Source organism: Schistocerca serialis, chromosome 3 (assembly GCF_023864345.2).
Source record: "Schistocerca serialis cubense isolate TAMUIC-IGC-003099 chromosome 3, iqSchSeri2.2, whole genome shotgun sequence".
NCBI lineage: Eukaryota > Metazoa > Arthropoda > Insecta > Orthoptera > Acrididae > Schistocerca > Schistocerca serialis.
In genome coordinates this window covers 362399966-362424616 of record NC_064640.1, presented here as the reverse complement: position 1 = coordinate 362424616, position 24651 = coordinate 362399966, and the positions used below count along the sequence as shown (strand labels likewise).

The 24651-nt window shown below is 36.0% G+C and overlaps 2 protein-coding genes across 2 annotated transcripts in view; one reads left to right on the top strand and one right to left on the bottom strand.

Moving 5' to 3' along the window:
• LOC126470172 (congested-like trachea protein) overlaps nt 1-24651 on the bottom strand; it is a 180277-nt gene that overhangs the window by 12395 nt on the left and 143231 nt on the right. The gene's annotated exons all lie outside the window — the stretch shown is intronic.
• On the top strand, nt 512-22137 carry LOC126470171 (slit homolog 2 protein-like). The gene is made up of 4 exons (XM_050097817.1): nt 512-626; nt 3786-3944; nt 8467-8604; nt 18943-22137. The coding sequence occupies exons 1-4, from the start codon at nt 585-587 to the stop codon at nt 21205-21207; spliced, it is 2604 nt and encodes an 867-aa protein (XP_049953774.1). The 5' UTR covers nt 512-584; the 3' UTR covers nt 21208-22137.

Here is a 24651-nt window from a genome sequence, read left to right as displayed (position 1 = left end):
TATTTCACCCTAGAAACAACTAGCGGTGGTGGTGGTGGTGGTTCCTCTTGCTCATTTAACATTCCATTTAGAAATATTTATTACAGTTAATTTTGCATGAGTGACAAGTATTGGTTAATTTTATTAAGTAAAGATGCAATGTTTAGTTTATAACTCTCATCTATGCACTAAAGCAGTAGTGTGAAAAACCAACATGCAATTTACAACATGAGAAGTGTCCATGGACAGCTACACAGAAGCACTATTATATTTGCCAATAAATGAATGATTTTCAATGACAAATATGTATGTACTGAACATTCATAATCTGCCTGTTAGCAGGAATTTTGCTTTTCCAGTCATTTTTATCATCTCAACAAATGCTGAAAGTTTATTAAAAAGTCTTTGTTGATAAAACAAATCCCATGTCTATATAAAACATCAGTAATACAGAAGAGAAGGGAGAAGAGTGGGATGTACTGATTAACAAAGGCAGGGGTCTTCCACAGCGGCAACAGGAAGTGATAAGATACCAACCCCCACCCACAACTGCTTCCTGCTCTAATTTGTAACAGACTAGAGTTGTTGAAGTTTACTGGTTGAAAATGTGGCAGCCTCTCATCTTTATACTGCTGCTCATTGCTCTTGTAAGTAACTTATTCTATTTTTTATTCTTTGACTACATTAAACAGGTGCCTGGTTTCTTGAATGCTTCCAGGAACATAAAAAGTCCTAGTTAACAATTTCATACAACAATGCCTCTATCTTGCTGCAATATATCATAAGCAGAAAAAGGAACTATATTTATGTTCTACCACGTATACAAAAATGTTTCACTAAAAAATTTAATCTCAAACAACCACAAAGCATTATATGAATGTTTTCAGTGAAAATGATGAACTTTATCACACTAGCCTGCCTCTGGTTACACTCTAGTGACAGTCAGTTAAGCTGTGTCCAAGGAGTGGTAATGGTGCTCTTCAAGTACTTGTGCCCCAAGTTCACTGTAATGAATCCTGTACGTTGATGCATAATAGCACCTGAGATATATATTTTGAAAGAGGCATCATATAATGTATGAACACCTTGTGCACATTAAGCTGCCAAATACTGAGACACATATGACCTCACACAAACAATTTCAACATAATTTTCTTTATACAGTTTATTGATGTGAGCTAAAACCCAAAGATGTCCCTTACATGTTAGTTTTGGTTCAAAAGACATCAAATATCCATGAATATTTTACATGGAAGAACAAATGTGGTTATAGGCTGTCATCTCTCTTTGTCACAAAGTTATTTGCACTGCACACTGCAAGATTTTCTTATATTGTTGTCCTTGTTTGTGATGATAAATTACAGCATTATATTTTTCATGTAAAGTAAATCTATACAATTTACAGTAGATATATTAAAATAAAATTTAATTTTCAAGTACAGTGTATTCTATTACGAGTATCTTTCAGTTTTTATTATGGTCATCCAATGTGCTTTTTTCTAAAATAAAAGCACTTGTGTCAGTATGTGAATGACACAACAGCTCACAAATTATGCATGATGCACCCATGAACAGTGTAGTGCACACAGCTCCTTGATTTTTAGAACATAAATAACAGCCTCCTGGATATGTCTATTAATGGGCCAGGAAGCTAAGAGAGAACTAAGAAACAAGAATGTATTCTTGGTCAAGGATTTATATGAATTAAAAGTGTGTGTGTGTGTGTGTGTGTGTGTGTGTGTGTGTGTGTGTGTGAGAGAGAGAGAGAGAGAGAGAGAGAGAGAGAGGTTTTAGAGCATTTAATCATTTTCCACTTACTCTTGGAGCAAGCAGCACTGTCAGTGTACAGCACCTCTCTTCATAGGAATTTAATTGGCTTTCCTTTGATACAAGGTATCATCAAAATATGACACTTTTGCTGCTGCTCATTGTAATATTTGTCTTGGTTCCAGCCAATTCTCACTCACTAATACTCTATTTTTATGACTATCCCTGAATTCACACCTCTAAGAGCTACAAGATTACTGGAATTTCTTCCAAAACTGGCACCATAACTCATTACATTAGCCCCATTATGTCAAGCACTTAATAACTGTACTGTATTTACCACAATCACTTCACTTCAATCAAACTAACATTTTATGGCACATCCTACAATATCTGTCAAAGATGACAAAAGCACATTGGCTGCTAGAGAACAATGGTGAATAACAAAATCAGAGAGACAAGATGTTTAATGTTTTCTAAAACACGATTATTATTATTAATGAAGTAAGAAAATGATATTTCACTGCTGCAATATGACTGGATGTATAGCTGCATTATTATTAACATTTACAACACCGCAGACAAATAAACGCCCATTACCACAAGCTGATATGAATGAATTACATTTATTTCAAAGAACAGCTGCTCTACAACAATTCTGAGAATAAGCACAAAAAGAAACAAGTAACCATGTAGATTAACTTCCCAACAATTAGTATCTGTTACAAATTGATGAAATGTTTCCTCACTAATAGATTTAAATAAAATTAGCTCACCATTATATTACTTTCTTCCAAATTGCTTTATACCGTACTGACTAAATCTTAAATATGACAGAGGGAAACATTCCACGTGGGAAAAATATATCTAAAAACAAAGATGATGTGACTTACCAAACGAAAGCGCTGGCACGTCGATAGACACACAAACAAACACACACACACACACACACACACACACACACACACACACACATCCACACGTACACGGTCTGTGTGTGTGTGTGTGTGTGTGTGTGTGTGTGTGTGTGTGTGTGTGTGTGTGTGTACCTGTCCTTTTCCCCCCTAAGGTAAGTCTCTCCGCACCCGGGATTGGAATGACTCCTTACCCTCTCCCTTAAAACCCACATCCTTTGGTCTTTCCCTCTCCTTCCCTCTTTCCTGACGAAGCAACCGTTGGTTGCGAAAGTTTGAATTTTGTGTGTATGTTTGTGTTTGTTTGTGTGTCTATTGACGTACCAGCGCTTTCGTTTGGTAAGTCACATCATCTTTGACTAAATCTTAAAAAATATATAAAAAATGACAGGCACGTGATTGGAAACCATGGTATTTCTCCTCTATAATAACTTTTGTGCATTTTTAATAGGTCACTTGAAACACTAAACCATTGGGACAATGAAGTATTTCATATAGGATCACAGTCATTTACTTTCACATTATCAGCTTTTCTGGCAATTTACCATTTTCAATTGCTTACACTGAAGCCAATGCATTACACACAATATATGATGTGTGCAGTGTAATATGCTTCAAAATTTATGGGCCAGTCCATATTACTACTGAGTAAAAACCGTAGCCTCAAAATTTTACAAATTTTAAGTGGGTGTATACGATTTACATCTATATTTTTCATGCACAAGTGCTTGTACAGTAGTCGCGAACAAAAACAATGTTCCATACTTATCAACAATTACCAGTAGTGTTATTAAAATGGTCGATGAGTATGTAATATTTTTCTCATTCGCATTTACTACACCAGTAACTGCACATGAAAATGACAGACTTACTTTGCATACACCCGCAATGACTTTGTGAAATTATGAGGACAACATACAGCCATGTAAGTAACACAGACTGGCCCACAGATTTTGAAGCATATGACATCAAACATTGTATGTAATATATGTTATACATCAGTTTGAGAGTAAGCTCTTGAAAATGTTACATTGCCAAAATCAGCTGACAATGCGAAAATCAGTGACTGTGGAAAAATTTATTATCTTTTATTTCACATAGACTAACAATTCTCTAATGTTCCAGGTAAAAAATGAACCAAATACATGGGGACATTCTTGTCCAACAGCATGTACTTGCCACTTAACCTTATTTAAAGACTTGTCACTCCACCGCTGGCTCAAACAAAGAGGAAATCATCACCAAGAGACAAGACTACTGCAAACATCCAAGCAAAACAATGAGGTAAAATTATTGGACTACAACCTGAAAGCACCGCTGACCCCAGATGTAGTTTCTATACTATTTTAATTGTTAGTCAGTAGTTGATGAGTGATAAAGAAAATTCATTATAAATATCTTTTAAAGTAGGTGACAGACTTCTGTATTATTCCAAGTTATTTATGAAATATTGTTTCTCTGGAATTTTGGGTGCAATCTCTAAATACGAGTATATAAGAAGTACTCACAAAGCTTTATTCATCACCTTTCAAAACAATTACTTGATTAACTTTCTGTTTGTTTGCAAATAAATGTCTGCAGTCTCTGTACACATGAAATCTGTGTGCGACAGTACTGTAGCATGCAACTAAAGGAGTAAAAAAGAAGACAGTGCAGCGTACTGACAAAGTGGAGTATGGTGTGATAATTCATTTTCAGCAGCTCAAGAAGTACTCTGACTTGGCCTAACACAGCTGCAGCATTTTCACTGCACGATACGCCAATTTACCAATGGGCTGCACCATCTCATTTTGGCTCCTCTAGTGGTGCAGGTATTCATGTGTGTACCAGGACTGCAGACATGTATCCGGGGGGGGGGGGGGGGGGGAGAGACTGTGTAAATCTATTTTTTTGAAATCACAATTAAAACTTTATGACTAGCCACATACTTCCACTGTACCATCCACGATGAAAACTTTCAGTCAAGGGTAAGATAACTACAATCAAAAAAACTTATTTCGCATGTATATTTCCTGCTAAAAGTCTCTTCTGTTTAGTGTGTTACTGTCTACAGATAATACTCCTTGCTTATTGATATTCATTAAACCAAGTGTCAAATGATGATGATAAAAATATTATACCAGATTTCTGTATGAGAATGGTCACTTGTTAGTCATTAATTAATCAACCTAATCGGATGTGGATTCAGTCAAAGCTGCAAAATGTCCAAATCAATGAAGTATTTTAAATTGTTCATTTGTTCAAAGATTCTTAGTTATAACACCTAAAAAAGTCAATTTTCAGACACAGGTGAAAATATGGGTAATTCATTAAACACAATGACAAACTTGACTACACATTAAATAAATAAATAAAAATGAAGTAAAGTGTAAAGTGCACTGTCTGTAATAATGTGCTTTTTGCAGTTTTCTAATACAGCAATTAACTTTGGAAAAAAAAAGTACCTGACATAAGGAAGTATGTTACACCTGAGAATGAAAACACACACACACACACACACACACACACACACACACACACACCCCAAAAACCATTCACTTCATCTACAATGCATGAAACTACCAACATACAGTGACAGAATACAAATCCAGAACCAAGAAACAATTAACATAGAGTAATGAAATTTTGGGAATACATTTGTCTAGGTAATATATGTAAGTGATTAACCATGCAATATTACAGGTTAGCATACGCATAAGAAAAACCATTGTAAATATGAAATGATGGTGCATGAATTAGGGGTATAACCTCCAGACTCTTGAATGCAATCATGCAAACTAGTATGCATTGCATCATACAGGTGCCACATATCAGTTTATGGGATGCAGCTCCATGCCTGTTGCACTTGGTAGGTCAATATAGTGATGGTTAATGCTGGCTGTGGACGACGCTGGATATGTTGTTAGATGATGACCCACACGTGGTCGATTGGAGACAGATCTGGTGATCTAGCCGGCCAAAGCAGCATGTTGATACTACGTACAGCGTGTTGGGTAAGAACAACGGGATGTGGGAGAGTGTTATCCTGTTTGGAAACATCCCCTGGAATGCTGTTCATGAATGGCACCATAGTAGGCTGAATCACCAAACTGATGTACAAATTTGCAGTCAGGATGCGTTGGATAACCACAATAGTGCTTCTGCTGTCATACAAAATCACACCACAGACCACAGCTCCATGTGTAGGTCCATTGTGTCTAGGCTGCAGACAGTGTGGCTGCAGGTGCTCACCAGGCCGCCTCCTAACCACCAGACAGCCACCACTGGCACAGAGGCAGAATTGACTTTCATCAGAAAATGTAACGTATCTCCTCTGAAGTCGGAAACAGTGGTGGTTTGCAGTCGGTGAAATACACACTACAGGGTGTCCAGCTCGAGCAGTCCTTGAAGTAACCGATTTGTAACATTTCATCGTGTCACTGTGGTGCCAACTGCTGCTCAAATTGCCGAACAGACTGTCTTCCCTTTCGGTACTGCCATGTCGCTGTATGGAGGCTGGGCTTCTTGAGACTGTACCTTCCGTGACCACTACTGCCAGCAGTCATGTAGAGTGCCTACATTCCTGCCAAGTTTTTCTGCAGTATTGCAGACACAACATCCAGCCTCTCCTAACCCTATTACATGATCTGGTTCAAAATTAGTGAGTTGCTGATAATGGCATCTTTGTCACTTTGAAGGCATTCTTGACTAACATCAACACACTACGTCCAAGCTCAAGGATAACTTTACTGTCCTGACCGTTACAGCGCATATTTAAAGCATACCTGATTTTCACTCTCAGAAGGGTGCTACTACAACCACCCTTATGCACCAGGTGTTAAATATGAATAGACATCATCGTTCATATTTAGAAAGAAACCTACCAACTTTTGTTTGTCTCCCACAACTCCTCCTTGCATTTGGGATTTTTTTTTAGTGTATAATAACAAGATACATCATATAACCAATTCCATTACTTATTAGCATTATAAGCACTTTATTCAAAAATGTATCCTGATGGAGGCAACTCCATACAGTATAGGTTGAATAAGAACAAGAAGGAGTAAAAGTAGAAGTAAGAGGGAGTAGAAGTAAGCACTCACTATATATTATTACTATTATTATTCATATGGTTTATAACATCAACCACAGTAAATGAGTTCAAAGTGCTGGATTTTGTATTTTATCACTAGTCTGACACTTCCAAAGCACCCAGGACAGCACTATGTATTGGCGGATCATTCACATAAACTCTAGTAAAGTTGCTTTCTGCAGCTGGTTGATGGATAGATTACCAGTATCAGTGGTTTTCAAGTGCCTCTAACATCTCTTGGCACTCTTACCAGTATACAGAGAATCACTGGGACCACTTTCACTGGTTTATGCCAGAATTGCAGTAGTCCACTTTTCAAGTCCTCATATGTGCCAAGTTTTTCAAGCTGTCTCTTACTGATTTTGCTATCACCAAGAGTTACAATGTCAATGATCCACAATTTCTTGAGTCTGAAGTCCCACAGTAATTTGGCATGTTTGTTTCAGTCAAATTTTTCTGCTTTGTGGTCCCACCATTTGCTTGTTACCAGCTGATGTAAAATTGACATAAGTTATAGTGGATCATTTATGTCACGTCGTCATGCCTATGTTTGTAATCAGTCTAATCTCTTTGTAACAGCTCAAAATATGATCAACTGTTTCGTCAGTCTCTTTACAGAGTCTGCAATTTTGGCCTTGTGCTGCTTTCTCGATTTTGGCTTTTACGACACTAGTTCTGATGACTTATTGACTTGTTCTTGGGCAGCAAAAATTAGTCTTGTCCAGTGTTCCATTGGTGAACCATGATAAGATATTTCTTTAAATATTTTGCCTTCAACCTTCTTCAAAAACACAGCCCACGAGATGCTTTACTGCACATGCTGTCAGTCCAACACTGGAGTACAGCCTTCAGGTACTGATTCTTGGTTTGCTGTATTCTAGAAGCCGTCTGAAGTTCACTAAGATGTACAAGTCAGCTAAGTGTCATCAATTAGAAAGACTTCAACCAGGATGACAAAAAACTACAGATGGGGTTTACCACCCAATTATGCCATGCAATCATTTCATCTTCTTGTTAGTAACTTCAGTCAGAGTTAATTATTTCCTATCTTCCACATAGTTTGACAATACTTGTTTCTCTTTTTCTGTTATCTACTGTCATCTACTGCCTGCTTTTCTGAGCAAGTTTAGCCTGACAACGTCACTGCAAGGGTGGAGTGCTTGCTTAACTGTCATGAGTTTTCTTGTATTCCTGTCCAAACTATGTAAATCTACTACTGTCCCGTTCACAATCCCTGCAGTATCTGATGCTAAGTATGGCCCAGGCACTGGGTACCTTGATTATATTGCCGCCATTCAGTTTGCTTTTCAAAATTTTACTGAACCTCTGAGTGTACACTTCGTTGACCACATTTTTTACATGCTCATGCTTGATGAAATCCAATTTCAAAATGCTAATGTATCTGTAGGCTTGAGAGCACTTGTCCATTTCGTACTTTGATGCCTCCACTTTGTGATTTGGTTTTCTTCAATGCCATTTGAGATTTTGCTCTTCTTTAGTGCTAATGTGACACACTTGTCTAAGCCAAATTCAATGCTGATATCACTGCTTACGATTCGGACTGTATGTGTCAGAGGGAGAATTTCAGTTTCAGACTTTCCATACAGTTTCATGTCATCCATTGTAAGTATAATTATAATTATTTTTATTATTTGATGCACACACAGTAAGTTAAAAAAAAAAAAAAAAAAAAAAAAAAAACGAGTGTAACTGATGTCTTATATCTTAATTTAGGCATTTTATGAAGAAGACATGTATCCACCAGACGAGACACCAGACTATGAGAATGTATTACTCAAAATGGCTATGTGTGTATTGCCAGCTGAGGCTGATCTCCATGATCTCTTCAGACAAATACCTACTGATGTTCAAGTAAGTATTCCTATTAGTCAGTTGGTTTCATGTTCCCTGGATCATTTTGCACAATGAATAGTAATCACGTAAAACTAGTCATTTTACATTCACATTGCAAATTAATTTGACAATCAGTTACATGTTTTTAACTTTATTATATTTCTTTAAATATACAGATGGGAGTTAGTAATTGCTACCCACTACCTTTTACACATTACAATAATAGAAATTCTTCTACAAAACAGAAGAAGTTGTCAAAGAGCAACTTTTTCAGTTTCTTCACAAGTTTTACTTTGCTGTCTGTCAGAAATTTCATATCACTGGGTGGGTGAGCAAAAATTTTTAAATTTTTGTGCCAGCATTGTGCACTCATTTTTGTGTTAAAGACAACCTTAATGTAGAGAAATGAATGACTTTTTCCTTCTGGTAGTGTAATTATGTACATCATTATTACTTTCAAACTGTAGTGGTTTATTTCCAACAAATTTCATGAGGGAATAAATATACTATGAAACAGTAACCAGAATGCCCAATTCCTTAAACATATGTCCACAAGATAATTGTGGGTGAGCACCACATAATATTCTTACAGCTTGTTTTTCCACAATGAAGACTTTCTTTCTTAAAGCTAAGTTGTCCCAGAACATTATTCCATATGTCATTAATGAATGAAAATATACAAAATACTAATTTGTTCCTCCCCTAGATTTTCAATGATTCTGTGTGCAAATGTACTTGAATTAAGTTGTTTTAAGAGTTCTAATATGTGTTTTTTCCAGTTTAAATTCTAGTCAGTATGGGCACTTAAGAATTTTGAAGTTTCCATCTATCTATTATTTCCTCACCCTGTGCTACATTTCTCATTGGTGTAGTACCCCTAAACATGCAAAACTGAATATGTTGTACCTTCTTAAAACTGAGAGGAAGATCATTAGCAGAAAACGCATCAATGATAGTTTTAAGAACATTGTTTACGATTTCTGTTTATTCTGTAAAAAAAAAAGTTCAAATGTGTGTGAAATCTTAACTGCTAAGGTCATCAGTCCCTAAGCTTACACACTACTTAACCTAAATTATCCTAAGGGCAAACATACACCCCCCATGCCCGAGGGAGGACTAACCTCTGCCGGGACCAGCAACGCAATCCATGACTGCAGTGCCATAGACCGCTCGGCTAATCCCACATGGCTTTTTATTCTGCATGTATGCTAGTATTGATTACAATACTAGTGTCATCTACACAAAGAATTACTTTTGCTTGTTGTATGTTACACGAAAGATAGTTTACAAATGAGGAACAAGAGTGGAGAACACATAAATAGCACAGTCAGTAGAGTAACACTTCTGAAACCCAAACGGTGATTTGCTGAGTATATTATTGTTGCTAAGGTGAGATACTGTTCTAGAATACATCACCTTCTCAAAAATTTTCGAACATGTCAGCAGTGAAACTGATCAGCAGTTGCTGTCATATTTCTTATCACCTTTCTTAAAGAGGGGTTTCAGTTTCTCTGGAAAAATGCCTTGACGTAGTGATGCATTACATATTTCAGATAAGACCGGAAATATTATATGGAAACAAATCTTTAGTACTCTATTGGAGACACCATCAAAACCAGATGAGCTTTCATTTTTTAGAGAATGTATAATTTTCTTGATTTCAGAAGTAGAAGTTAGTGATACATTCATATGACTGAATTTTATACGAGTTACTTTAACATATTGCTGTGATTTTTCTCTTGGCCTGTTTGTCCCTATGCTTTCTACTACATTTAAGAAATTATTATTGAATACATTCATAATTTATAGTCCTTCCACTCAGTTCAGTTGTGATGTTATCCTATTCTGTGACTGGTTGTCCTGTCTCTCATTTCACTACATTCCATATACCCTCAAGTCTGTTGTCAGAATTACTGATTTGTGACATAATGTGTATAATTCATAATTTTTAATAACCTTTTTAGTAATTTTGAGTTGTTTTTGTAGTTTGCAACTACAGCAGGATCTCTACTTGTTCCTACCAGCAGATATATTTCCTTTTTCCTTTCACAATATACTTTAATCCCTCTAGTGATCCATGGTTTTTTCACATGGCACTTTAATTTCCTTTCTGGTTAGCTTACGCAGAAAGCCGTTTCTAAACAATTATATGAATTTATCATGAAATAGGTTAAGTTTTATGTTAGGGTTTGGTTCATTATAAATTTCATACAAGGTCTTCGCTTGTAAACTATTCTTAAAAACATTTGTCCTGGAGTCATCAATTATTCTAACTCATTTCCACTGACGTGTATTCGTACTGTACAGCATTATGTTATTTATCCTAACACATTGTACATCATAATCAGAGAGACAATTTATTACTGCATAAAAAATTGCTTTCTTGCTTTGAGCTACATCGAGGAAAACATTATTTACTAGAGTCCTACTGTCTTTATCCACTTGTACTGTAAACTTAGTTACTGGGATCAAATTGTAGGGTCTAATTAAAGTTTCCGGATCATTTTTCCTACCATAATCCTTTAAAAAATCTGCACTGAAGTCACCACAGACTATTAACCACTAGCACCTGTCCGACAGATTGCACACTAACCTAACACTAACCTCTCTCTCTCACACACACACACACACACACACACACACACACACACACACACACACACACTCACTCACTCACTCACTCACTCCAAATTACTCAATCCATAGGTTCCTTTTCTAAGGAAACTAAAGTAAAAGTTGACAAGATGCCTTTCTTAATCTCTGTTGATCTGTCATGGTTACAGGACACTGGCCAGTCAGATTAAAAAAAACCAGCCTAATGATTTCAGAACTTATTATTTTATTTACATGACCTATTTTGGCATCTCATTAACGCCATCTTCAGACCCTTCATGTTAAAAACAATGAGTACATGTCAAAGTATACCACTAGTTGACATTACAGAAAATGAAGCGTAGTATAAAATACCCTTGAAACCTACAAAATGCAACAGTTAGAAGAATACCTGTACACACACAGCACAACAAAGCAGAATATGCACATATACTGGTTTGCATTGAAACCAACTATTTTGACATAATGGAGCCATAATAGAAGATGCCAAACATTACAAAAAATAGGCAGTACTCAATACTGGGTGCATAAACGAATAAATCTTGTCTAGTTTTTTTATAAAAAAAAATTTCATAACTCATATAGATGAGAATCACCATAGTTCTCATGCGAAACAATCCTCATTCAAATTAAAAGTCACTATTTGACCTATAAGTACACAGTAGTGTGTGCATATCTATTGCCCACGTAATATCACCACTAGTGATATATGAGTACTAGTTGCCAGAATGTAAAGAAACGCAACCAGAGGCAAAACGCAGCAATCGACAAATTACCAAGTGAATAACGATAAGCAAAGAACTTGTGAGGAGTATTTATAAAATACCTAGGTGGCATAATGTTATATATCAAATCTAAAAATAAAAAGATGTGACGTAGAGTCTCTTAAACATCAATTAATCAACAGGCAAATACTAGGGGGATAAGCAAGGAACCCCAAATACCATATTAACCATGAGGAGTCCCCTGAATATTTCAGTTCACCATGTAATTACTATTCCTGTAGGAATATAGGCTATCTATGTATTTACAGAATGACAAAACCTATCCAAATATTGACTAACACACAGCAAACTGTTTCGCAGAAGCTAGTGTGGGGATGGACCAGGCTAAAAGTAGGGCGAGTACTGCTAAAGTTCTTTGCTTATCGTTACTCTCTTAGTAATCTGTCAGCCATTGGGTTTTGCCTCTGGTTGTGCTTTTTGGTATTCTGACAACTATTCTCAAGTATCACTAGTGACGATATTACTTGGGCAAAAGATATTCACACTACTGTGTACATCATAGGTCAAATTCTGACTTTTAATTAGAATGAAGACTGTGATTCTTGAGTTTCTCCCGGCGTATTTGATAATCAAAATATCCACGGGTATGCTGCCAGTCTATAGTATGCCCGTTGGACACTATAGACCGGTAGCATACCCGTGGATATTTTGATGAATGAAGACTGTTTTTCCTAAGAACTATGGCAATTCTCATCTACATGAGCCACTGATTATTTAAAAAAACTACACAAGATTTATTCATCTGTGCACCTGATTTTCAATATTGTCTTTTTTTAAATGTTTGTCATGTTCTATTATAACTCTGATGTTTCAAAGTAGTTAGTTCTGAAGTTAACCAGTATCTGTACATATTCTGCTTCGTTGCAGATTTGCGTGCACAGGAACTCTTCTGAACACTGCATGTTGCATTTTGTAGGTTTTAAGAACTTTTATTGTTATACTTCATTTTCTGTAATGCCAATTAATGGTATGTCTTGACATATACTACACGTATTGTTGTTTTAAACATACAGAGGCCTGAAGACTGTGTTAATGAGATGCTCAAACTGAATAGTTTCTGAAAACCTCAGGGTGTCTGATGATTTTGCTGTGGTAAAAGATGTCTTTTTTGGTGAGTATGTCTGTTTGGTTCAATTCAAAATAGTCTGTGAACTACAAAGAAGAGACTGGATATGAAAAATATGAATGTATTATGACAAGACCAGCTCAGATCGAGACGAATAAGATATCCATCGAGGTTGCACAAAAGAACAGTGTATACAAGTGCGGCAAACTGACTGCTTAATTTCATACTGTTATGAGATCTCTCAACACTAAATCTCAAAGATACAACTGAACAGATTTTCATTTACTGCACACAAAGTTTCCTTAACATGAATTACTGTAAATAGAAATTTCACTGGGAGTTTCATGATAGTCACAAAATTCCCAGTAGCTGCAGAACTCTGCAGATAATTTTTTCATGTATTTGTGTAATAGTTTCGAAGAATTACTCTTTATAAACTGGGACTGAATTTCACTTGCATAAAATACTTTGTCTTGATCACAGCCCCTGCTTTCAACCAACAGCCATTTTCAATACTTATTTTTGCTAATATTTTAATTTTACCGTAGAAATCTCAGATTGTGTGTCTTCTTATATGGTTGATAGTTTTCTCTGACAGTACAAGTGGCTTGTGACTCCAGGAGCAATTATGTGTACTGAGCAGGTGAAGGGCTAATTTCATAGCAACTTTGAAAAAGATATCTCTCAACACAGCTTATGTTCTCAGCAAAGCTACGTATATTTGTGGATGCCAGATCTTAACATATTCCTCATTTCCATGCACAATTTTATGTCACCCAAGTTCATTAGTAAGGTTTCTCAACATAGTTTTGTTGTTACACATGTCTCATGCCAGAGGAGTAGGCCAACTTCTGCGGGAGGAATTAGGACCAGAATACCCGGTCACAAATTTTTTCAAACCAAGTGCTAGTCTGGATCAGGTGACAGAGGATTTAGGTTCACTCTGTAAAGGATTTACCATGGAAGACACCGTGGTTATTGTGGGAGAGCCAGGGAACAGTATCGACAGAGATCCTGGGTACAGTATAGAGTGTGACCTGGTAAAGATTGCGTCGGCATCGAGACACACCAATGTTGAATTTGTATCTGTCCTGAGACGCCATGACCGGCCTCATTTGAACTCTCCTGTTGGGAGAGTTAATTTGGAGTTGGATCGGCTGCTTGGGTCGGGTGCGGGGGCTCATATTGGTGTGGTTCCTGTTGATTCTCTCAGTAGGTGGGCCTATACCAGGCACGGCCTACATCTCAACAGGAAAGGGAAGGGGAAACTGGCTGGGGTAATAGCAGGAAATTTAAGGGGGGGCAGGCACTGCCATGAATGGTAAAATACCAGTGGTTACAGGTGTTGGAGCAGCACCTTTTTTAGGATAGGTAAGACAGAAAGAAGTCAAGTTCTACGAGAGGTCAGGATTGAAACATCTCCAGTTTAGGAAAGAAATTAAACAGCACAAGTCTAGCACATTGGATCACCAATCACAGCTGTCAATTACTAATTTTCACCAATCACCAGAAATTTTATCTCCAACAAGTTGTATCTCAGTCCTAGGTAAATGCATTGATGAATTAAAGTCACCCAACCCAGTTGACATAATCTGCCTCTCTGAACACCATGTGACCACTGCTATAGGAACTAGGCCTAAGCACAATGAGAAATTCAGACAGGAGAGTACTGCAAATGTTAGAATAAGGAAACGTTCTCATAAAAGTATAATTAAAAATAATGTAAGTATATTTCATCAAAATATTGGGAGTTTAAAGAATAAAATAGATGAGCTTCTGGTTTGTTTAGAAGATTTAGAAGCTGAGGATGAAATAGATATACTATGCCTGTCTGAGCATCACATTGTTACTGATATGGATAAGGCAAATGTAAGTGGATATAAGCTCTCTGCACATGTAAAGAGAGAAAATATGGAGAAAGGAGGAGTTGCCATATATGTCAAAAGTTATCATTGTGCAAAAAGTATAGAAACAAAAAAGTTTTGTGTAGAGAAACACATAGAAGCATGTGCCTGTGAGCTTAAATTAAATAAAGGCACATTTATAATTGTAACTGTATATAGGTCCCCATCAGGAAATTTTCATCTATTTCTGAAAAATTTGGACTCCTTGTTGTGCTAACTGTCAGACGGGGGAAAGCAAATTATTATTTGTGGGGACTTCAATGTAGATTCTCTGAAAGAGGGTAATAGGAAAAATGACCTTGAAGTATTACTCGGTTCTTTCAATTTGACACCCGTTATTGATTTTCCTACTCGGGTGGTAAAGGATAGCAGCTCACTGATAGATAACTTCATTATAGACCAAGATAAGTTTCACCAGATAAATGTTCAGCCTGTTGAGAATGGTCTTTCTGATCATAGTGCACAGCTAGTTACAATATATGACATAGCTCCATTCAGCAATACTAAACAGTCCTCCAAAGTAGTACGTTCAGTCAACGATTTAACAATTGCAAATTTCAGGGAAATTCTACAGCAGTTAGACTGGGATGAGGTGTACCGTGAACCCGATGCCAATTTAAAATATTATTTATTTCATGACACTTTTGTAAATGCATTTGAAAACTGCTTCCCCAAGAAAATAGTTAAATATACTCGTAAGAAACCAAGTAACAAACCATGGCTTACTAAGGGTATAAAAATATTTTGTAACCGGAAAAGAGAAATGTATCTGACAGCAAGAAAGAGTAGTGACCCAGAAACTATCAAACATTATAAAAACTAGTGTGTTATATTAAGAAAAGTTATTAAAAAATCCAGAAGTATGTGTATCATGTCTGAAATCAGCAAGTCTGATAGTAAAATTAAAACAATTTGGAATATTATTAAAACAGAAACAGGTCAACCAAGAGCACAGGAAGACAGTATTACCATCAAATTGAATGAAAACTTTACGAACAAAAAGTCAGAAGTTGAAAATATTTTTAATAATCATTTTCTAAATGTTGTGGATATAGTAGGTTCCAGCTGTTCATTAGAAGATGCTAGGCTGTTAATGGAAGAGGCCATACCTATGCAATTTGATACAATTGAAATCTCACCCACTTCTCCCTCTGAAATTAGGAAAATAATAATCTTGCTTAAAAGCAAAAACTCACATGGAATTGATGGCATTTCCAGCAAAATACTAAAAGCTTGTTCTCAACAGATAAGTAAGATTCTCAGCCACCTGTGCAATAGCTCTCTGGAACAGGGTCATTTTCCCTGATAGACTGAAATATGCTATTGTTATACCTTTGCATAAAAAGGGGGATAGATCTGATGTCAACAGTTACCGTCCAATCTCCCTTCTAACAGCCTTCTCCAAAATTTTTGAGAAAGTAATGTATTCAAGAGTAGCTTCACGTATCTGTAAAAATGAAGTACTAACAAAATGTCAGTTTGGTTTCCAGAAAGGTTTTTCAACAGAAAATGCCATATATGCTTTCACCAATCAAATTTTGAATGATCTGAATAACCGAACACCACCCATTGGGATTTTTTGTGATCTCTCAAAGGCTTTTGATTGTGTAAATCATGAAATTCTGCTAGACAAGCTCAAGTATTGTGGCATGAGTGGGACAGTGCACAAATGGTTTAATTCGTACCTGACTGGACGAGTGCAGAAAGTTGAAATAAGCAGTTCTCATAATAAGCTAAGATCAGCACATTCCGCAAACTGGGGAACTATCAAGAATGGGGTTCCACAAGAGTCAGTCTTGGGTCCTTTGTTGTTCTTAATATACATTAATGACTTGCCATTCTACATTCATGAAGAGGCAAAGTTAGTTCTCTTTGCTGATGATACAAGTATAGTAATCACATCTGAGAAACAAGAATTAACTGACGAAATTGTCAATAACGTCTTTCAGAAAATTACTAAGTGGTACCTTGTAAACGGACTCTCACTGAATTTTGATAAGACACAGTACATACAGTTCCGTACAGTAAATGGTATGACGCCATTAATAAATATAGACTTTAATCAGGTAGAATATTCAAAATTTTTGTGTGTGTCCATTGATGAGAGACTAAATTGGAAGAAACACATTGATGATCTGCTGAAACGTTTGAGTTCAGCTACTTATGCAATAAGGGTCATTGCAAATTTTGGTGATAAACATCTTAGTAAATTAGTTTACTACGCCTATTTTCACTCATTGCTTGCATATGGTATCATATTTTGGGGTAATTCATCACTGAGGAATAAAGTATTTATTGCAGAAAAGCGTGTAATCAGAATAATAGCTGGAGTCCAGCCAAGATCATCCTGCAGACATTTATTTAAGGACCTAGGGATATTCACAGTAGCTTCTCAGTATATATACTCTCTTATGAAATTTGTTATTAACAACCAAACCCAATTCAAAAGTAATAGCAGTGTGCATAACTACAATACTAGGAGAAAGGATGATCTTCACTATTCAAGATTAAATCTAACTTTGCCACAGAAAAGGGTGAATTATACTGTCACTAAAGTCTTTGGTCACTTACCAAATAGTATCAAAATCTGGCAGATAACCAACAAGTATTTAAGAAGAAATTAAAAGAATTTCTGAATGAGAACTCCTACTCCATAGAGGAATTTTTAGATATAAATTAAGAAAAAAAAATTATAAAAAATAAAAAAATAATAAATGAATAAATAAACACAAAAAAATGAAAAAGTTGTTATATTAACTTAAGTATGTTGTTAAATTAACTTAATTATGTTATGTATTGGAAAATTTGACTCGTTCCACATCATTACGAAATATCGTATTCATGATCCATGGAACTAGTATTAATCTAATCTAATTAATCTTACATTCTGCAGTGGACTGTGTTTTGTTTTGAAACTTCCTGATAAATTAAAACTGAATGCCAGACCAAAAGTTGATACCCAATGATGTGCCACAAAAGAGCAGTGTATAAAAGTACAACAAATTGACAGCATCATGTTAAGTACTCTCTGCTACGCACTTCACAATGGCTTGTAGAGTGCACAGTTGAAATTGACGTACAACTAGCAACTTTAACACTTGTGGGCAATGATTTTGATAAATGAACTATCCTTGCAAGGTTCTTGGTTTGAGTCCAGAACCAGCACACATTTTTAATTTGCTGTAACTCAGTCAACAGGCTGGAATAAAGTAACACAATCCATCTTCCCTACATTTGGCTAATAAATCACTGAAAACAACTAAAATACTGAAACTATCAGGATGAATGATGGTTAGTTTAACCACAGAGTTATAAAGTGTACAGAAGAACAATACCTGCCTGAAAGAAAAATTCTTTTTTTTTGTTCCGAAGAACATGTGACACAGCTTAGTAACATTGAACATTTTGCTATCAAAACTTGTGAACATACAAAAATTGAGTACTGGAAGGGTGGTCGGGGTAAAAGTGGAAGAGAGCTACAATGTCAACAACACTTTTTTCCTCACATTGGATAAAATCTCAGCACCTGGGTAACATATTTTTTCAAGCAAAGTATTTCTCATTATCCAAAATTTCGTAAAATTCCTATGGAGTGGGAATAGCATCATACATGGAATTAACACATTTGTTTCTCAACACCACGCCTACTGTGTCCACAGACTCTGCTAAATGAGGCGAAATAATGATTGTTTTTATGCCAAACTATGTTTTGCATCATTTCCTTCTGTGTTTAAAGTTTGCACAAAAGATAATGTGCAGTCAAGTTACATTCTGGCATTTTAGCTTCCTCTGAAAGTGATAAACACCACATATCTTTCACTGGTAACAGTTCTTCTTTCACTGGTAACAGTTCTCTCTTTTCATCCTCCAAATATACTTAATTATCTAACCTTACAGTGTGGAAGCAAACACCTATTATACAAGAAATGCTTATTTTATTTTCTGTGAAATATATGTGATTCAAATGAAATTCAATGTCTTATTTCAGGTACTGTCTTTACTACAAGGCAGCAACACTGGAAATATAAATCTGGAGTTCCAGCACACAAATGGCTTCCAAAATTTAATAGTGCTTGAGGTCTTGGGGTATGACAAGGATGAAGATACAAAGTATCATAGCAGAGTACGAAGGCGAAACACTGACATAAATAGTGCCGATGGTGAAATAATATTACATGATAACGTCATGAAACATCTATCATCATTACAGTATGTGAACTTACAAAATGTGAAATTACGTGGCAAAGTTAAAAAAAATACCCCTCAGTCAATTGGAATACCAAATTCTATATTTGATATTAATTTAAACAAACTTTCTGAGGGTTACTCATTGGAAAATGAACAGTATTTTAGCACGAATGATAATGCTAATCAACATTTTGTGTCATTTATAGCTCCAGATACCAGTGACAATGAAATTCTTCCATATAGTGAATACATCAAGGAGCAAAACAATGCCGGCTTGTCAGTATTTGCTGGCTTATCACAGCTTATATTTTTGAGAATAGTTAATTGTGGACTGCATAAGGTAAACTGGGAAATGTTTGAAGGGCTCAGTTCCCTTGAGTATCTCTCACTAGAAAGAAATCATCTTCTATTTCTTCCAGAATTTGCATTTCATGGAACACCTAATCTAAAAACTCTCTCTCTTGCACGAAATAAATTACTAAACCTGCACAGTACTTGTCTTGCGGGACTTCTTGAATTAGAGAAATTGGACTTGTCTCATAATAATTTTTCACATCTCTCTGAACTATCTTTACCTCCTTTCCCCAAACTTCATACTGCTAATTTCAAGCACAATCCTCTAGAAGCAATCTTTGCCAGTACATTTGAAATTATGAATGCAACATCTGTACTGTATATTGGAGGAGATGGATCTACATTAGATATAAAACCTAATTCTTTTGTAGGATTACAGGCATTAAAAAAATTGAATATATATAACGTTGGGGTTCCTCTGCTGGAAAGGGAACTGCTTAGAGGAATGCCAAAACTTACAGATCTTGAAATGACGGGCACAATTAATGCCCTGTCATATGATGCTTTTCTTGAGGTGCGAAAACTTGAAAGACTTGTTCTCAACCACTGCAACCTGAAAACAATTTCTATGGATGCCTTTTATGGTTTATACTCCTTAATTCATCTTGATTTGTCTAATAACTTTTTAGAATCACTGCCACCAAATCTTTTCGATCAACAGACATCCCTAAAGGAACTTCTACTTCATAACAATTACCTCACTGAATTACCCACTGGTTTCTTCAGGAATGTTCCCGCAAAAATGATACGTCTTGATGGCAATCCTTGGCACTGTTCATGTGCAATGTCAGACTGGCAGCCAGTAGCAATTAACAAAGTAAAGCAGAAGGTTATGAAGTTCTGTGACTTCCATTACGATAAGGGTAGCATGTGCAAGACAGACCATGAGGAATACGTGTATGACAAGAAAGTTGTCCCGCGATGCAATACGCCTAAGAAATATAAAAACTGGACTGTTTTCCACACTTTACGAAAACAATTACGCTGTACATCAAGAAAATATTTGAAGGCATACAAGAAAGTTCAGCTCAAAAAACAATTTGATTCTGGAAAAGCCTTGCGCAAACAAAAGAATGAAAAATATCAAATTCAGCAAACCATTAGGAGTAATTTGAAGACTTCAGTAATACCTCAATCAGAAAAGCTTCCATCATACGCTGACAATGAACCGGGAGAGCCACAAAAAAATGCAACAACAAAAACAGACATTTCTAATGTAGTATCAGCAAATGGTAACACATATAAGTTACCTGATATGTCTCAGGAATCAGTAAGAAAGGTAAATTTTATAGAACAGACTGACAGCAGCAACAAACTCAAAAGTGGTATTAACAATAGCACAGACCTGCCATCATCCTATAACATTACAGTGGTGGAATCAAAACCTTTGAAAGTGGTTAATGTACAAGACAATGATGCAGGACAAAAAAAAATTGTACCTACCACAAACAGAAAATCTGATGAGAGGGAGGATGGCATAATTAACTATAAGCACAAAGAAAAGGCAGCACAAAAATCCAACCAATCAAAGTATGATGATTACTCAGCAGAGTTACAAAATAGAAATTTTCACAAAGATCACACCAGAAATGTTTCACAAAAATCACTTAATATTTATGACAACAATGGAGAAATATCCAAAAAAGCTTGGAAACTTGAGCTCAAGAGAAAGCACGAAGAGAAACTTCGAAAATATGCAGCAAACCTGTGACATTTCACATGAAAATAAATTATTTTGTTCCAGGAAATGATGATTGACTAATAACTTATTTTTAAGTTCATAAAGCTCCATTTAGAGCCCATCACACATTAATCACAAAAGTGGTTAATGATGAATTTTTGTATATAGGTATTTATATACAGCTGCTGCTGTAGGGGCCTTTGAAACTTTGTCAGCCTCACAATTAAAAACACTGTAAATATTTTAATAAATTTATTCAATGGGTACAGTGACAGAATGTATTAAACGGACTGGAATTTTCATGTATCTTTGTTATGCATATATTAATTATCTTTTTTTTTGCACCTTCAAGTAAAGTATAGTGTTATTGCCACCACCACCACCGCCACCAATAGTAGTAATTGTACTATGTCATGATTACTAATAACTACTTGAGAATTATGCACATGCACTGGGAAAGAATCCTCGAAGCCAAAACTTCAGCTATCATACCCACCCACTCTTTCCTATGTGACAAAACTGGTGAATTAAGCAAACAGCCAATAATTAAGGAATTTGTTTACAAAAATCATTTTGACACTGCATGAAAACAAATTGCTCTTTAATTTCATTTCAGTCACAAGTCTGTGTGTGTTAATTCTGACTCATTATACATACTTTTATGTACAAGACATTTCATGTAAAATGTGTTAGCCATAACAATTTTAGTATATGCAGATTCAAATGTTTTAACTATGCACCTACTAGGACGATATTTTCATGCTGTAACAGCAAATCTAATAATTACATGTTAATGATGATCATTTGACAAAGATGGCCATGTAGAACACTTCTTGCATGTTCTTGCAGCTATTTCATGTCTTCCTATTACCAAAACTTGTAAAATTGCTGAATTCCTAACAAGGACGGTCTTTCCGTTCTGAACTGAACAGAACTGAAAATAAAGAATTATATTTTGTATTGTGGTAATTTAAATTCTATTCACCACCAGTAAATCCCTTGGACTTTAAAGGACTGTCATCTAAGTGTTAAAATGCATGATGTCAATTTAATTATCGGTAGTAAGTTTTGAAACATTCATCAAAGAATTACTAAAACAATTCTTTTTATGAAGACTGCTTACAAAGGAAAAACTGCACATATTTTTAGTCTAAGTCTATAGAACAAAAGGTACATTGGATAAAGAACATACAAGGTATGTGTAAGAAAATCAGTTTAATAATTGCCATTACCACTGTCTGTATCAAACCAAAACTTATGTTAATTAGCACATATTTTTTCAATCTTTTTGATTTTTTATTAACACATTTACCATGCAATATCACTACACCACCTAAAAAAATATGTAAATAGTACATAAAGTGAATTTCCAAAGGAAAAAATAATCAACATTTCATAAGGCTGTATAATTTGTTTTACAAGGTGTTCAGTGCTAATAACATGGAAGCTACTGAAATACGAGTTCAGACACCTTTTTTACCATCAGTCATCAACTCAGTATAAATAGTCATGAAAGACAGTATACTTCAAATACAGTATAACATCCCTAAACACAATTCTATCCCTAACAATTCATACACATGAGAACAGTTATGATTCTCCACCCATAACACATACTTGAGACCAGCTACTAACATACATATTTGAATCTCATACATGTGTTATATAAAAAGACCTGCAAGTTTTGTCCAAATATTTGTATTAGACTAACCACTATTAAGCTCTCAGTAACAACAAATAGCCACAGACATTCTGCTTTCAACAACAACATACAATACATTGCTAAATACACTATGTAGCATAACAGTACATAAATGAACACTTTCTTTCCATCTTTGCTCTTCTTGATTCTCACTCTTAGCCATCTAAGATCAATCCTTTTTCCTTTTTTATATCCTGCAATCTCTCTCTCTCCATTTATTAGTATCAGCCTGACTTAATTGTTTCTATTCCCCACTTCCCTTCAATTCTTCCTCACCAATAACTTTTGCTCACTTAAACCCCCCTCACACAATCTTCCTGTATTTTTTCTTCTTCAATTGCACCATGCAATTTTGAGATTATCTCTCTCTATTCCGGAATCTCATTACCTGTAGTATGTTACTGGAGCCATGTGCATGTACAAAGGTGTGAGCTAGGGTGATGTGCAGCAGCAAAAGACAAAATATCACGTGACATACCAGCCAACAGTGTCAGTCAGCTGTGCCTGTCTGTAAAATGCCCTTCAGGGTGCACATAAAACATTTAGTGTGTATTTTCATGTTATCTTACGTATGCTGAGGATATTTCGGAATTGCAATGGCACTTATCCCAGCGCTGCCAGTTACTAGTGAAGCTGAAATGTGGGGTCTCTCTCTCTCTCTCTCTCTCTCTCTCTCTCTCTCTCTCTCTCTCTGCCAACCCGCCTTCTTACTTGCAGTATTCTTCTCAAATGCAAGTACAGTTTCTTACCAATACGCTACCTCAATCACTGATTCCAATAAGATTCTGGAAATTGTACAGAGTTTATCATGTAACTGCCCAGCTGGCTGCCTGTATTAGCATGCCACTTCCAGGATTCATGGAGGCACACTGGCCGTGGACCAAATTCACACCAATGTTGAATTTGTATCTGTCCTGAGACGCCATGACCGGCCTCATTTGAACTCTCCTGTTGGGAGAGTTAATTTGGAGTTGGAACGGCTGCTTGGGTCGGGTGCGGGGGCTCATATTGGTGTGGTTCCTGTTGATTCTCTCAGTAGGTGGGCCTATACCAGGCACGGCCTACATCTCAACAGGAAAGGGAAGGGGAAACTGGCTGGGGTAATAGCAGGAAATTTAAGGGGGGGCAGGCACTGCCATGAATGGTAAAATACCAGTGGTTACAGGTGTTGGAGCAGCACCTTTTTTAGGATAGGTAAGACAGAAAGATGTCAAGTTCTACGAGAGGTCAGGATTGAAACATCTCCAGTTTAGGAAAGAAATTAAACAGCACAAGTCTAGCACATTGGATCACCAATCACAGCTGTCAATTACTAATTTTCACCAATCACCAGAAATTTTATCTCCAACAAGTTGTATCTCAGTCCTAGGTAAATGCATTGATGAATTAAAGTCACCCAACCCAGTTGACATAATCTGCCTCTCTGAACACCATGTGACCACTGCTATAGGAACTAGGCCTAAGCACAATGAGAAATTCAGACAGGAGAGTACTGCAAATGTTAGAATAAGGAAACGTTCTCATAAAAGTATAATTAAAAATAATGTAAGTATATTTCATCAAAATATTGGGAGTTTAAAGAATAAAATAGATGAGCTTCTGGTTTGTTTAGAAGATTTAGAAGCTGAGGATGAAATAGATATACTATGCCTGTCTGAGCATCACATTGTTACTGATATGGATAAGGCAAATGTAAGTGGATATAAGCTCTCTGCACATGTAAAGAGAGAAAATATGGAGAAAGGAGGAGTTGCCATATATGTCAAAAGTTA